Raw genomic sequence first — 15,512 nt, 5'->3', positions numbered from 1 at the left:
CTGCAACCTCTCAAAATAAATTTTCAGCGCTGGCTTAAGGTAGGGAAACCCAGAGGAGATCAGCTATTAGCTATGTAAGACACCCAGACCTATTGTCTCTCTTGTACTTTCAACAGCAGAGAGAGCATCAACTTCAAGAGGTGTTGGGGCTGAATATTTTATGAAGTTTCTTTGTACTGCATCTCTCCAGTTGTCTTTGTGGTAGACAGCACAAACAAACTCACTAAAATCACTCTTCCCTACATTCATGGTTAAAATATCTGCAAGAGGTGGATGTACTAGGCACACTTCCAACCAGGGAAAAAGTAGCAAACAGGAACATTGATAGTATATAGATATAGCCCCAGACAGAAGTTTTTTTTCCCAGTCCGTCCTGCGACTCGGCCTTCTTGATAAAGTATTTTAATAGCATATTTTAAGGGTGAAGTTTTTAAACAGACAAATTGTGGAAATAATAAAGCCCTAACACTACCATCACTGACAAACTGTTAAAGCAAGGCTTGGGATGGAAACTGCCTACTGCCATAATATTACTGAATTCACTCTTCTGCACTGCTGTTTACATACCAGGAACAACACCAGCGCGTAGGCTTACATTTAAATGCATGCCTGGAGGCGCACCGTTTCCAAAAGCAGATTAACAACAGTATGTCTCTGTGTCTTGGGGACTGCAGAGCTCCTCAGAAACCTACCTGGAGGCTCTGCAACACCTCTGGAGCTCAGGTTCATGTGGCGTTTGTAGCCAGGTCTGCTGCAAGCTATAAGAGGGGTCCAGGTCCTCGTGCAAACCCCTGCACGCAGCTGCACGGAGGAAGGATGCTCGGTCAGGTAATGCACCCAAGGGCCTGAAATACCAGGAGGAAAAACTGCTGCTGGAGAAGTGCCACCAATGCCGTGGAAAACCAAAGAAGCCCAAAGGACAGGCAAGGGCAGTAGTGTTGTTATTCAGGCTATAATCACTATGGGCATGGAAGATAAGTTTTCCGTAATTCCACGGGATTTTAATGACAATTAAATAACCTGCCATTATCTTTAATAACATACAGGTGAATTGAACTTTGCCTACAGAAGCGGTGGTGGCCAAGGTCAGTAATAAAAGAGCTTGATATGAGAAGCTGGCGAGAGAGCAAAGCCCCACATTTTCAAAGACAACTCCTGCGGCATGTTATACTTTGATATGACAATGGTGTCTAAAAACAATCAGATTTACAGGATAACGGTAAATACAACTGTTTGCTTCCGGCTATATTCTTTGAAACTCAGTATGTACTGATAAGTTTAACAGAGAAACTTTCAACCCAGCACAGCTTAAAAAAAAAAAAGTATTCTATCATTTACGGGAGGAGATATTTACCCCAGATCCCAGATGCAGACCGGCTATCAGAGTCAGGCCGTCTGCAATGCTGTGGTTAAGACCGTCAGCACTTCCATTACTGCCCTACTTCTCTACTGAACAACTCATACATTCATTTGTAAAAAAAGTTGCTCTGGGCTCAGGTTTGACATAAGAGTCTTAGCTGAGCAACATCAGCATTTTAAAAATAAACTTTAAAAACCCAGTGGCCATTCTCTTTTAGTGACAATTGCCAGACAATTGGCTTGCTTGGCTTGGATTTTTTTCCTCTGCACTCCTCTAACTCAAAAATGTCTCTAGAGCAAATAAAAGAATCACTCAAGTATTAAATAATCAAGAGGAGTTATGTTTAAATAAGTACCTAACTATATATGGCACTAATGAATTCAAACAGCTCTATCAAGTACGAAAGCACTGAATGGTTTTGCAATGCTCAGTGATTTTTTTATTTTAAAGGAAGTCAGTTTATGTTCTGGTTTGGCAGAGGATGGGCAGATTATGGCTCTACTGCCATGGCTTGCATCAAGTTCAGTGCCGCTCCATCTACCTGTCCTCCCACAAACACATTTTCAGTAGACAGATCAAGGTCTCGATATTCGATAATGCAACTGACACTCATGTTCCTTCACTGTATACATGGCCAGCTTCAAGAAAAAGTGCATTTTTATTGTTGTGCCAATAAAAGAAGGATATGGGAGGACAAACATCCTTTCAGGACCATCCAGCAAGGCACCCGTTGTGGTGCTTGCAAAACCTGGCATACAGCCTGTAAGGGCACTGCTTCTGTTCTGCCTTAGCACCTGCAAGCATGGCAGGTTTGCTGGTGCAAAAGATGTTGGATGCTTTCGCTCACAGCTAAATATGTCAACCGATCTTTCAAGAGCAAATAGGCTCACATTATGTGTAGAAGTAAGTTTTGTTTCTTACTGCCTCGGAAATGCCAACTGGGCTTAGAGTTGAGCTGTGTTTTCTCTCTTGTATACATCATTATCACCTGTAACATGAATTCTCCATCCCACCTGACCTCAGGCTAAACCTACAGTTACATCTCTGCTCCTTAGCTGTTCCAGAGAGAGTTGACAGGTTCTGACTGATGGGAGAAGAGCCTGCCCTGGCTCCACGGCAGCAGAAGTCACGCCCAGCAGAGCTGCTGCCCCCAGACCCCATCAGCTGGAACCTCCCTGCGGTCCCGGGGACACGAGAAACGCTTGTCAGGCTGCTCTAAAAAAGGGATTTTCTGCAGAAAGGGGCTAAGGCATGCAGGTCGAAAGCCAGTGTCTTGCACTGTACCCTGGAGCCTAATGTGCGGCCCACGAGTCCTGCCCGCATCCATCTGCCCGGGTGACCAACACCAAAACCCAGACTTCAGCCACAGCCTCCTCCTCGGCAACACAAGAGTAATCCAACTTACTGGAGATTTGGTCCCTAAATCCCTTCTAAGCCACGAAGAGAGCTTGCATCATGTGTGCCAAACTACCCAGGGGGTGTGAAAGCGCCTGGGTGCCACCACGTTATTTCACAGCCTGAATACGTGCGGTGGCATGTCTCAGGCAATCACTGAGCAAAGATGGCACATAAAACAGCAGAGAAGAGTGCTGCTGGCTGAATGCCACATTGCTCCAAATCCGTAAGCCGATACATTTCCACGGTCCCCAAAAAAGATAAGAGTCAGTTACAGTGCAAGTACTACAGTGACCTACATAAACAGTTCTTTTGTAAACAGGAGTCAAGGATGATAGGAACAAGCAGCTACCAGGGAAACAGTGGCAGATTTTAATCATTGTTGGCTTTAAGCAAACTCTAACAATATTCCTGCACCTTTGCCCCCATCCCCAATTCTACCCAACCTGCACGGAGCAGCTCAGTTGTGTCTCAAGAAAAATCTCCTCTGCAAAACAAGTGGTTTATTACCACAATCCATTTGTCCTTGGCATTAAAACAGAGCAGCAGGATTTTCGGAACAAGAAAGCCTCAGTTTGTCGGGAGGCTCAGAAATTCACACAATATGTTTTTAAAGGGTCAGGTCGCTCCCAATAAATAAGAAATAACCCCATCCCTGGGATTAAAGATGGCCCAAAACTGGAATGAGCTACCAGAAGAGGGAAAACCACATCTCCTTTAGTAAATCAGGAAGCAGGGGATGCCACAGTACACACTTTCACGTGGCATCTATTTGGAGATATATTTTGGCGATGTTAAAGGAAACAGGGGACACCTGGAGAGCAGGACCAGCCCTTCAGAGCTACCCGAGGCAAGCACAGCGCCCAGGGAGTACTGAAGATGCTGGGACGTCTCAGCTCCCGACCTCACACCCCAGCTACGAGGCTGATGCCAGGATGAGTCCAGACCCTTCTGCTCTGACCAACCTGAAAAGAGGCAAAGCCCTTAACTGAAGCCCAGACTGTGCAAACACCAGTTTCAAATGCTACCAAAAGTTCTAAAAATCATAGAACTGCGGGGAGAAGAAGGGAGAAGCTGGTAACTGGAGCATTTGGGGTTTGTTGGCTGGAGAACAGGGGTAGGTTGGTTGCAACATGTAGAGCTAGTGGTACACAACCAAGCCCTGCCGTGGCAGCAAGCTAGGGGAACTTCAGAAAACCACTCACGGTTGTTGAGAGCTTTCCTTCATTCTTCTGCACGTAGACAATCGCATCCCGCACCAGGGAGAAGAGGTTCAGGAGGACACGCTCCATGTCGTAGATGCCATGCATGCCTTTGGTCAGCCCCTCCAGCGACCCGATGTACTCTCGCCAGTGGTTACCGATCTCTATGACGCCCGCCAAGCATCCTTGCATCACCACGCCGCAGTAGCTGGCACAGGGTTTGGCCAGGAGGAGCCCCTGGCAGTGCGAGCAGTACCACATCTTTAGCAGTGCTCGTCCACAGTCCTTGCTGAATTTTAAGTGGTCAGTAGTGTTTATCACCTCGATCCCCAGGTTGAGCGCCTGCAGAAAGACTCGCGTGGCCTGGAGCGACTTGGACACCTGCGTCATCATCGTCTTCGGGTAGTTACCAAAGACTTTGAGGTCTTTCCTGGCTGCCCGCAAGCATTCAGTCATTTCCACGGAGGGATCAGGGAAGCCGGGATTAATCAAGTGAGAGTAAACCAAAGGGAATAAACTGTCAAAAAATTCATTTATCATGTCATTAACACTGATGTCAGAGCCCAATACGTACAGCGAGACATCAGTAAAAAGTTCTCCAACAAACTTAAGAGCTCTGGGCCCCATGCTCTGGTAGTGGGTCCTAAACATGCTGTTGGTGAAGTTTCTTGCGTGCCGTACTACAATTTCAAAGGCTTCTGCAAAACAGAACAAAAAAAAAGAAGTTTTTCAGAGACGGGGAACTCGGGAGCAGGGAGGATAACATCGTACCGCATTACTGCTGCAAAGGCTGGTTCCACCCTGCCCGCCTTGGGTGACACGCCTGCCGGCAGCCATGCCTGCTGCAAAACGGACCAGCATCAGCGATTTTCAGGGGAAATGCATATATTCTTTAAACACGAGCTACATTTCAAAATGGCAAAAACTATGATCTAGTTAACATTTCAGCTTTTAAAGAAAATATTGATTCAAGAAAAGGGCTAGACTGCAATTTCTTTCTCTCCCTCTTTCATATTGATTTGAAATTAACAGGAATTCTATCTCAAGACTTAATTTAAGGCAGAGATAAATGTTTGACAAACTGTACAGTGTTTAAAATCAGGAAACAGTAAATGCTGACATTCCATTATGAAAAGGAAAATATTTATAGGAGCTTAATCACAGAGGATATTCGGACTCGACCCCCAGAACCCACCCTGCATTAAGTGTCCTCAAAGCCATTTGAAAAGCCCATGGCCTTTTCAGTGCTGTAGCTTTCCCAAATGCACCAGGCTCACTTCAGCTGCAGAGCCAACGTTTCATCTGCCCTGGACATGAGCTGCTCCATGGTCCAAAGTGATGCAGAGAGTCGGCAACGCAGTGTCCATCAGTGGGTGCCCAGCCAGGACCACCCTCACACACATCAGGTTGTGCCAAACTGCCCCGTGAAGCTCAAGTTTTACACGGAGACCATCAATTTGCCAGGAAAAGCCAGGGTGCATTCTCCCCGCTCCACCTTCAAAGACTTGAGGACTTTCTGCCCACACCTCCTCCACGTGGCAAGCAGAAGAGCCTCCAGCAGCACAGTCACTGCGCCGTTATTCCCTTAATTACAGCCCTCCTCACCAGGAGGCTTCCAAAACATCCATACCCAGGTACATAAAGACAACATACCAACACACACCCCAGTTTGCAAGTTAAAGCATTAGAAGGGGAGGCCACCAGTGAAAACTAAAGTCGTTTTCTTCAGCCAACTCTCTCTACCAGCCTGTGTCCCACCCTCCGGGTTATTATTCATAAAATGCTAAAAATAATGAGTGGCCTCTCAGTTCACAGGTCACCGACACCCCGCGACGTAACTGCTCTCAACTGTGTCACTCTAGAAACGCGCATCCAGGCTCAATTTGCATGAAAATTATTCATGTTCAATAATTAAAGGGAATGTTTCATTTTTAAAGCCGTAAGTGTTATTTTTCCCATTTGTCAAGGCTAGGATGCAGCTGAGCATGGCCTGACGCCTCTCCGCAGGGGTTCGGTATCAACGCTATCACCAGCAGTGTCAGGCCTTGCTGCTCGCCCTGCATAACCTCTCACGTTACTCACGAGCTTTAGAGACCATCACATCTCCAGGACTTCCAACTCTTTCTTCCCGGGTGCAGCCCACGCAGGCACGCCCGGCGGGACAGGCACCCAGTGCTGTTTGCTGCTCCCCGCACCAGCATGCAGAAAGCTATGGTGTAAGCAGCGATCAAAGCAGAAGTTACCGATACACTTTTGCAAACAGCGTCTCCATCCCATCTGGTGCCTGCACACCTCCTGGGCGTGCCACCGAAGCATTTTGTCCACAGCTCCCAACAGCCGCATCAGGACTGCCCCGGCAAGCCCAGAGCAACCATCTGCATTCCCAGCCAACAGCAATCCTTCCTAACACCACAGATGGAGGAATGCAGTGGTGCAAGGATACAGACCCCTCTCTCCATGCCTCCCTCGCCACGACAGCAGGCATTTTCCTCTTCACACCCATGCAGAATATCGCAAAGCTCTCCAAGCACAACGGCACGTCTGACACGGAGCGGGGTAAACGGGTGGGCTATGCAAGCGGAGCAAATTCTGGTTGCACTGTTATTAAAAGTTTTAAAACAAAAAAAGTCTCTTTAAATAGGGCACATGGATTACGAAACTTTTTTTCCTTCTTGATCCTCAAGAGCACCAGAATAGCTTTTTCCTCAAAGAGCACAAAGCACTTTTTGGGCCAGTGTTTTTCTGACAGCACTGCAGACGATGCCAGGATTTTCACGCTGTGCCTCACCGTTCGCCTTTAACCTCTTCTCTTTTAGTTCCCTTAGAAAAAGTCATCCTTCTTCCCTTTTCTTGCTCCTCTGTGCTTTGCAAGTTACCATCAGAGCCAAGAGACTCTTCGCTGATTAGAAAAATATTCCAAGCTCCTATGCAAACCTCCTGCGGCGAGAAATGCTTCAGAAAGGAATCGAGAACAGTGGCGTATCAGAAGAGCGTGCACACACAGTCCCACTGCTTTAAAGGTCATGACATGCACATAATTTTTATCATAATAACTGGCTAAGAGTGTCTATTTTATGCGCCTTGGAGCCTTTGCATATATCCATTAGAGAGCGCAACAGGGACTATAAAAGCACATGGAGCCTCCTGCTGCCCTATTAATAGATGCAAGAAATAATAAAACTTTGTAAAAAAAAAAGTCTTACACATCCAAAATCTCTCACACCCTACTGCCCTAGTAGTTGCTTATTCTGAAATATTCCTCGCAAAGGGCTGGCTGTGAGAATATTAAAGCCCCAGCTGTCAGCAGCAGAAGTGACCCATGGCCAGACTCCGAGCACTTCAAACAGGAGGAAACTTTGTGGGTCAGTCCCCCGTGCTCCCATGAGTGAGCCTCGTGGGGAAACGGAGGGGACGCCACATTATAGAAGCGGCACGGGCTTCTGATCCCCCATAAAATCCCACAGCCTGGATTTGCTGCTGGTAAAATCTGCCCTGCTCATAACATGGCATTACTGAAAGTCCTATTGCTGGAGGACAACTGAATCTTTTCTTTCTTCTATTTTTTTTTTATTTTATTTCGAGGGTATTTTCAAAAGCCACAATTTAAGGCAGCTGGTTTGCAGGTCTAGCTGAAGCAGAGTAAATAACTTAACCGGTCTGATAAAGTGTAGCATCAGACTTGCACCCAACTTCCAGCAGGCAAAGGTACCGCAAGGCAGAGCGGAGCTCACGTCTTACTGTCTCCATCACCGTAACTATGCACACACAGCAGAACTCAGTCATGCCACATGCTTATTTATCTGCTTTTAAAATATGTTCTTATGTGATTGGGGGCAGGGGGGGGAACCAAACACTAAAAGAAAATCCACTTTTGCATGCATTAAAATTTAAAGAGCCCTGATCCATGAGTCTGGCTTGGGCAGATAACTGCCTGAGCTGCCACAGAAAGTCAGCCCTGCCTGGGTAGCTCTTAAGCACATTTCATCCGCAGGTACCTAAAGGTGCTGAACACATGCACAAATTATACTCCAAAGTCACTTCAGTCAGCACAGGGACAAAACCTGGGAGCAACTTAACCATGCACAGCACCACAGTGCTCCATCCCAGGATGGATGGGAAGAACCATACCGTGCCCGGGTGAAACAAAGGGACCGTATGCAGGATATGAGCCAGAGCACCATCAGCAAAACATCGTACCTGCTGCACTTGTACCGTACATCTGTTAACTATCTCTGTCAAGGACAGTTTATCAGGGCTCCCAAAGGATGCATGAAAGCTGAAACTCTACTCTAGACCACAGTTATCAGGCAGCAGTTGAAAAGCGTGGGCTATTATTTTTCCAGCAGGACTCTCGCTGAAGCACCTGGAGAGGAATTGCTGCCTGGTTCCAGTGGCCAGAAGGGATGGACTAAACTGCTTTCAAAGTGCAAAAGCTCCCCAGAACGCATCCCAGGGAGAGCTGCACGGCCACTGCAAACTGGCAATTAGAGAAAAGAAAATAAATTGTAAAAGAGCATTACAGTGCCCTGAGTGGGGATTACTGGCAGGAGAAGGAAATCTCTGCGTTCTTGGCTCAGATAATAAAAGTCTGCTGCTTAGTAAAAACGCCAGCTTTCCCGAGAAGGCGCGTTCGGTCCTGAGCTGCAGCTACTTCAAAGGGGCCAATGCCAGGGCCGGGGGAGCTCCGGATTAACCTGCTGGCTGCAGGAGGCTCCAGCCGAGTCTGGGACTTGATGGGTTTATTTAAGAGATTATGGGATGCAGTCGCCTGAACCGCAAGGAGCCAGCGCAAGCCACCCCAGCGAGCCATTCCCACCCGGCATCCCCCCGGAGAGGCGAGAGCCAAAATCCGAGGGCAGCTGCAGAGCTGGGGCACCTACAGAGACAGCACCCAGTCCCGATCCAGCACCCGCAGGTCTGAGCTCAGCGGGTGCAGCTTCACAAGCAACTGAAGGTGTTTGGAAAGGTGCTGCTGCCAGGAAGAGGGAGGTCTGTCTTCCCCCTGCCCTCCCAGGCCAGCTCACCAAAAACCAGCACCACAGCAGCCATCGTTGCAGCCACCTCCACGCACCACCGGGGCCACGGGGACAAGGCGTGAGCTGTCACACAGAGGGGAAAGCGGGATCTGCCATGGCAGTCAGACACCACGACGTGCCACGGGCTTGGTGCCTGCCCCTCCACTACTGTGCCGCTGTTGCTTTGCTGCAAACACAAGCTTCCCGGAGGGACAGCTGCCCTTCTCTGCGCGTCACCCAGCACTCCACATGAGTCCTCTTTGGCAAAGGCACGCCAAAGACGAGGGAGCTGCACAGCAAAACTTCCTGCGTTACCAGCCCTTCTTCCATAGTGCATCTCGTAAGGGAACAAAGCGGGGTGGAAGTGCTGGATTGTGTGACATCCAGTCACCCCCAGCACATGGACACCAAGGAGTTAAAACTGCACCTACAACCCTGATTTTACTGTTTCTTAACACCTGGGCACACAAACCATGCGACCATAAAGCTCCCTCTGAGCAGGGAAGCTCCCACCATGGCTACTCCCACCACACGTCAGGATCTGAGCTCCCAACTCCCATTTGCACGTTTGCAAAAGATTCTTTTCTTAAAAACTGGGCGATTGTCTCCCCACATTTATAGCCCAATCTTGACCACGTAAAGATACGTCTTCACAGTAGAGGAACAACAACATGTTTGTTATTCCACTGCCAAGAGCTAGTAAAGACAAGGCCCTGGGGTTTTTTTGGGAGACAGCCAGGCAAGTAATCCTAGACCAGGTCATGGTGTCACCACCACATTGCTACCTCCCCATAAAAGCTTCAGGGCCATCTCCTCCAGGACTTTGTGGCAGAGTGGCGAATCCTTATGAACTATCCCGAACTGTAAAACAAACAAGTAACTGATTTCCGTGCAGCAGAAACCTCCCTTGAGATCACAGAATCACTAAGGTTGGAAAAGACCTGTAAGATCATCAAGTCCAACCATCAACCATGCCCATTAAACCATGTCCCGCAATGCCACGTCCACATGTTCCTTGAACGCCTCCAGTGATGGTGACTCCACCACTTCCCTGGGCAGCTTATTCCAGTGTCTCACCACTCTCTCAGTAAAGAAATTTTTCCTAATATCCAGCCTAAACCTCCCCTGGCACAACTTGAGGTCATTCCCTCTTGTCCTGTCTCTCGTCACTTGGGAGAAGAGGCCAACACCCACCTCTCCGCAACCCCCTTTCAGGTAACTGTAGAGAGCGATGAGGTCTCCCCTCAGCCTCCTCTTCTCCAGAATGAACAACCCCAGCTCCCTCAGCCGCTCCTCACAAGACTTGTGCTCCAGACCCCTCACCAGCTCCGTCGCCCTTCTCTGGACACGCTCCAGCACCTCTATGTCTTCTTGTAGTGAGGGGCCCAAAACTGAACACAGCATTCGAGGTGCGGCCTCACCAGCGCCGAGTACAGGGGCACGATCACCTCCCTGCTCCTGCTGCCCACACTGTTTCTGATACAGGCCAGGATGCTGTTGGCCTTCTTGGCCACCTGGGCACACTGCTGGCTCATCTTCAGCCGGCTGTCAATCAACACCCCCAGGTCCTTTTCTGCAGGGCAGCTTTCCAGCCACTCGTCCCCAAGCCTGTAGCGTTGCCTGGGGTTGTTGTGACCCAAGTGCAGGACCCGGCACTTGGCCTTGTTGAACCTAATACAATTGGCCTGGGCCCATCGATCCAGCCTGTCCAGATCCCTCTGCAGAGCCTTCCGACCCTCCAGCAGATCCACACGGATCACTGGCATCCAGCTGAATTTCCCTCTCTGCAGATGATGATGCATTTTGTGATTCATGGCACCTTTCCCAGGATGCTGCTCCTTGGAAGCGCCCTGGGCTGCAGGCTGTAACGCCACACGCAGCGCTTCCCTGTCCTGCTCACCAGCTCTACGTACAAAAATGCACTTCAGACACCTTCTGGGTGTGATTGTGCCCCTTCTCCCTCAATAAATCTCACCTATGGATGCGACTGCTCTAGGGCAGCAAGTGAACCAGCTCCCGAAGCTCGCTGGATTTGCTGAAGTCCCTCTTTCAGGCTCCAACGGCTCTCCCCATGTCCCCGGGTTTGCTCCCCAGACCCCTTCCCCGGAAGGTCCCTACTCGCAGGACCTGGCACCAAACTCTCTGTGCAAGGTGCAGCAATAACTGAGGAGGCCAGACTTCACCTGCCGAGCTGCCCCGTCTCTTCCTGCTCTCTGGCACCTGCCTGATGATAGTAAAACCTCATTTACTGCCTGTGAAATGACCTATTGATGCATATCCCCCTCCCTTCACTCCTCAGGACACAAATCACATCAGGAGAGAACGAGAACACTGGGAGCCCTCAGCCCACAGGAATCGTTTCCATCCTGAGGCAAAAACTGGGGTCTCCAGGCAGGGTGGTGGAAGATCCATCAGTTAATTAACCTGGTCCTAACACAACCGCTGCATCCCCTTCAGGTCCAGGGTTTCTAAACCTTTAGAAGTCCGATACACCTAAGAACCAAAAATGCTCAGCCCCCCCCAAAAAACCACCAGCGTTCACAGAAGGGAATTCAAACGTTCATCAAGGAAATGCTATCGGGGTTTGTAAGCTCGACAAAGTATTTTCTGACACAGCAATTGCTGCGGTACTGCTAGGAAGTGGCGAAAGGAGCCACAGGCGTTCACACGCGAGCGAGCACTGAAGGAAATACTTCTTTAATATCTCCAGTGAATCAGACAACTTCAGACTCATTGCAACAGCCTGTGTTCCTAAAGACACACAAAAGAGCTCACCGAGAGAGAAACAACTGTTTGCGATAACGGCCTGGCTGCCACAGGCACTACTGGTGAGATGAACCGCCAGTCATTTTTCAAACAGCAGGTAATATTTATTTACAAACTTGGAAAAGGTTGGCAATATATCGAGCAGAAAGGAAACAAAATCCAAGTGATTTTCCCCCAGCAACAATAAAAGCAGACTCCAGATTTGTTCCGTTATGATTTACACTACACTGGAAGTTTTTAACAACATTATCTGGAGACAAAAGCTCTTCTAAGCAGCATAATTACTTTTGTCTGTGGCATTACAAAACCAATCAGATGGTGCCACTGCTGCTCTTACAGGGTTTGTTTCTCTGAGCACATTTGGATTTAGAGCTTAGGAAATGCTTTTTTTTTCCCAACTATGACACAGCCTTTTGGATTACTTTTACAATATTGTCACTATAAAAATTACAGCCTCGAGCTCCCAAGCTTATTGCTAATGCTTTGAAGCTAATCTCATAAAAATTAGAACGATTCAGTTATTCTGTCTTCCAAATTTTAAGCCATCAAGGTTTGCACTTTCTACCTTTGCTCCATCACCACCAGCCCAAGAGAGGCAAGGTCTCAGTCCAATCTCTAATTGAGAGGGGGCTCTTTCCAGCTCCGTGCCCACCCCCCCGCTCCCACGGGAGCCCAGTTAGAAGTTTCCAAAGCCAGCGCTGCTCACCAGCCAAAGCCGAATCATTATGCTCTTGTCAGAAAAGCGTCTTCTCCTAATTATCTACGCCTATCAAAACCCCAAGCTCCAAAGCCATTTATTTTTAATTGTTCAGCTTATCTAGTGCCCTGGCATTTTGAAATACGCTCCCTGAAGTTTCTAATAAAAATACTGTATGCTAGCATCTCATTACACCCACTCAAAACGCCCTGAAAACACGCTCCTATTATATTCTAGGTAACAGTCCGACTGTTAGGCAATTAGTCACACTGTGGTTCACCCATTTATTATTTATATCCTGCGCACAAAAGCTTTGTTAATGCAGAGAGCAGAGCCCACCAGCGCAAGCTGCTACAAGCCCAGAGGCAAGGAGAGAAGAAATGCTGGTGCCCGCAGCTCCCCACCTCCAAACAGCCCCTCACCTGGACCGGACCCTGCCTGGAGGGAGTTCAGTGCCGTGATCCGTACCCCATGCAGGCATCCGCATCTCACGACAGCAAAAGCCAGGGTTAGGGATGCTGGAGGGGACCACAGGAAAGCAGCTTTTCTTTCGAGGGGCACCGGGATGCCTTGAGAGATCCCTGGAGACCACTTCAACGTAGGAAACCTACACTGAAATTTCAAAAAGACTCAAAAAAAAAAACCTCACAGCCACCACCTCTCAAGAATGACTCTGCAGTAAAATCTTTTCTGGGGCTTCGTGCTTAAACACGTGGCTGCGGCACTTTTGATTAAATATGGGTTGCGCATCTATTGTGTAATTTGTTTTCCCGAGCATCAAGAAATATCCCGCTTTGTGCCATGACAGATGTGTGAATGCTTAAGAGATTCCTGAAAATTTAATAAAGACAAAGTTAAAAATGCAAACAGTCAGGGCTGGCACGAGTGTTGGATGAACATGATTCTTTACCAAAACCAAGGGGAATGGGAGGAATAAGGGCCTGGAGAAGCAGGCTCAAACCAAGCCCTGGGAGCACAAGTAGGAAAAGCAGAGACAGAGGGATGTAAAAGGCGTCTGCAGCAAAAAGGTAGCTCTGTTGTGCTGGTAACCTGTCAAACCAAAGAAAGATAAACCTCTCCCCATGCACCTATCCTGGTGCTGAAGCCCACATAAGGGTTGGGGTTCAAGCCCAGGCTCCTCTCTATCCCTGGGCACCAGGTCAAGGACGCACCGTGCAGCAGGACCACTGGGGAGAGGCATGGCCGAGCCCGGATGCAGGAGTGCCTGAGGACAGAGGGAAGCCTTCCACTTGGAAAGCATCAAACTGCACCCACCTTTTGTGTGGGGTGAACGCTGCTCCCGCAGAAGTGATTTACTGCAAAGGAAATGATTTTTTTTTATCCTCGTCCAGTGCTCTCCGAGACGGCTGGGAGTTCGCAATAGAGAGAGCGGGAAACAAAATGCTGCTCCACAGGGCAGAGTCCGCCGGGGTCAGAGTGCTCTCAGCAAACCCAGCCCGGTGGGAAGGCAGCGGGGAGCGCTGAGCCGGCAGAGCTCGGGGTCAGCCGGCGAGGAGTTCGCTTTCAGCCGCACGCAGAAATACATACACTCCAAATATTTCGTATTTTCCTCTTTCCCTCTAAAGGGGAAAAGTTAATTAAACCAATCCCACAGAACAAAATAAATCACTGAAAACAGCACCACCAAGCTTTTTTTATGTTATAATTATATCAGTAACATGCCCAGAACTAATGTCACATCACTGGGGAACTTTCATCTTCACCACTTTTTTCTACCCCAAATATTTACACTCCACTTCTATTCTCTCTTACCTCTCCAATTTGCTGTGGAGATGACAATCTCCGTCTACAACTCTTATTTTGAGCCAGCAGCTCAGCCAGGGAGCACAGCCCAGAGCAGTCCAGGCTCCTGCCGTCCCAGAGCCCAACAGCAGGAATAGCTTCAAAAACCCTGGGAAAGGAGCATCTCTGCCCTGGGTAACTGGGCAGATGGAGATACCGCAGACCCAGGCATTCTACCGCTGCAAAGCAACATCTGCTTTTTTTTTTCTTTAATCACAAACACAAAATGCATTTCTAAAAAAGAGAGGAGACACAAAGAAACCAGCATTTGGTCACCCCCCCAGCCACATTGTACTAATTGGAGGCTCCAACATCCACCTAATGGGGTTATAAAGATTTTGAAAAAGCAGCATGCCTCTTAAAAGACAAATGACAAGCCACATTTCAAGCAGAGGACAAGTAATTCCATACACTTCCTCCCAAATTTACAAGCCAAGCAGTTCTAAAGACCAGGACACCAGTTTGTGTAGTTCTTCCATTTATTTTAAACTAAAAGTTATAAGCAATTTCTGGGGGAAGAAAAAAAAAATGCATGCCTAGCAAATTCCTTTATTCATCAGAATAGATGAAGATAAAGGAAGCCACTAGGTCAAGTTGAGCTTGTACTCAAAGATTTTTAAAAAAGTCGTTGGAAGTGCATTGGTCTCAGTAATTTTAGAGCAACGCAGACCTGAGACGGGTTTTCCAGTCTCCCTTTCATTCCAATGGGCTTTTATCAGCCTGCTAAGTCTCCAACAATGGAGAGCAGACTATTTATTTAAGAAGCAAATTCCTTCCTTTATAATCTCCCCTGGCCAAATTCTCTTTAAAGTTATCTCAACTGTCTGATGAAAAGCAAATGGCAGAAGATCAGTTCTTGATCCCTATAGTAACACGAAGGACTTGCATTTAGTTAAGGGCACCTGTTGACCGTTTTTAAGTCACTCCAGCCCCTTTATTTCTGATTTCAGCTTCCTACCTGTGCTGGCAGAACTTGGGAGAGACATTTGTTCAGTAAGACAGGGCAACCAACATCAGCGTAACTCTCTTCCCCTAAAGAGCGGCTGTTCCCAAGACACAGAACAGTGCCCAGGCTCTCAAATGCAATTTAGTGATTTTTAAGCTGATTTTGTCTCAAGACACCTCAGAGAAGGACAGGGGTTTCCAACATGGAAATGAGGTCGTGGATCATCTCAGTAGCACAAGCGCAAACAGCCCCTCCGATCGTCCCCAGCAGCATCCGACTCACTGGGCACACACAGAATACTTTAGCAGCATCTTGCTCGACACGAAGC

The 15,512-nt window shown here is 48.2% G+C and overlaps 1 protein-coding gene across 1 annotated transcript in view; it reads right to left on the bottom strand.

Moving 5' to 3' along the window:
- Nucleotides 1–15,512, bottom strand: part of GPC3 (glypican 3) — a 155,789-nt gene that overhangs the window by 77,136 nt on the left and 63,141 nt on the right. The window contains exon 3 of the mRNA XM_059824489.1: nt 3,961–4,655. Coding sequence (XP_059680472.1) covers nt 3,961–4,655 — 695 coding nt within the window. The remainder of the gene's footprint in view (nt 1–3,960; nt 4,656–15,512) is intronic.

Source organism: Gavia stellata, chromosome 14 (assembly GCF_030936135.1).
Source record: "Gavia stellata isolate bGavSte3 chromosome 14, bGavSte3.hap2, whole genome shotgun sequence".
In the NCBI taxonomy this organism is placed as follows: domain Eukaryota; kingdom Metazoa; phylum Chordata; class Aves; order Gaviiformes; family Gaviidae; genus Gavia; species Gavia stellata.
The sequence above is the reverse complement of the archived record's forward strand: the minus strand, read 5'-3'. Positions and strand labels throughout refer to the sequence as shown.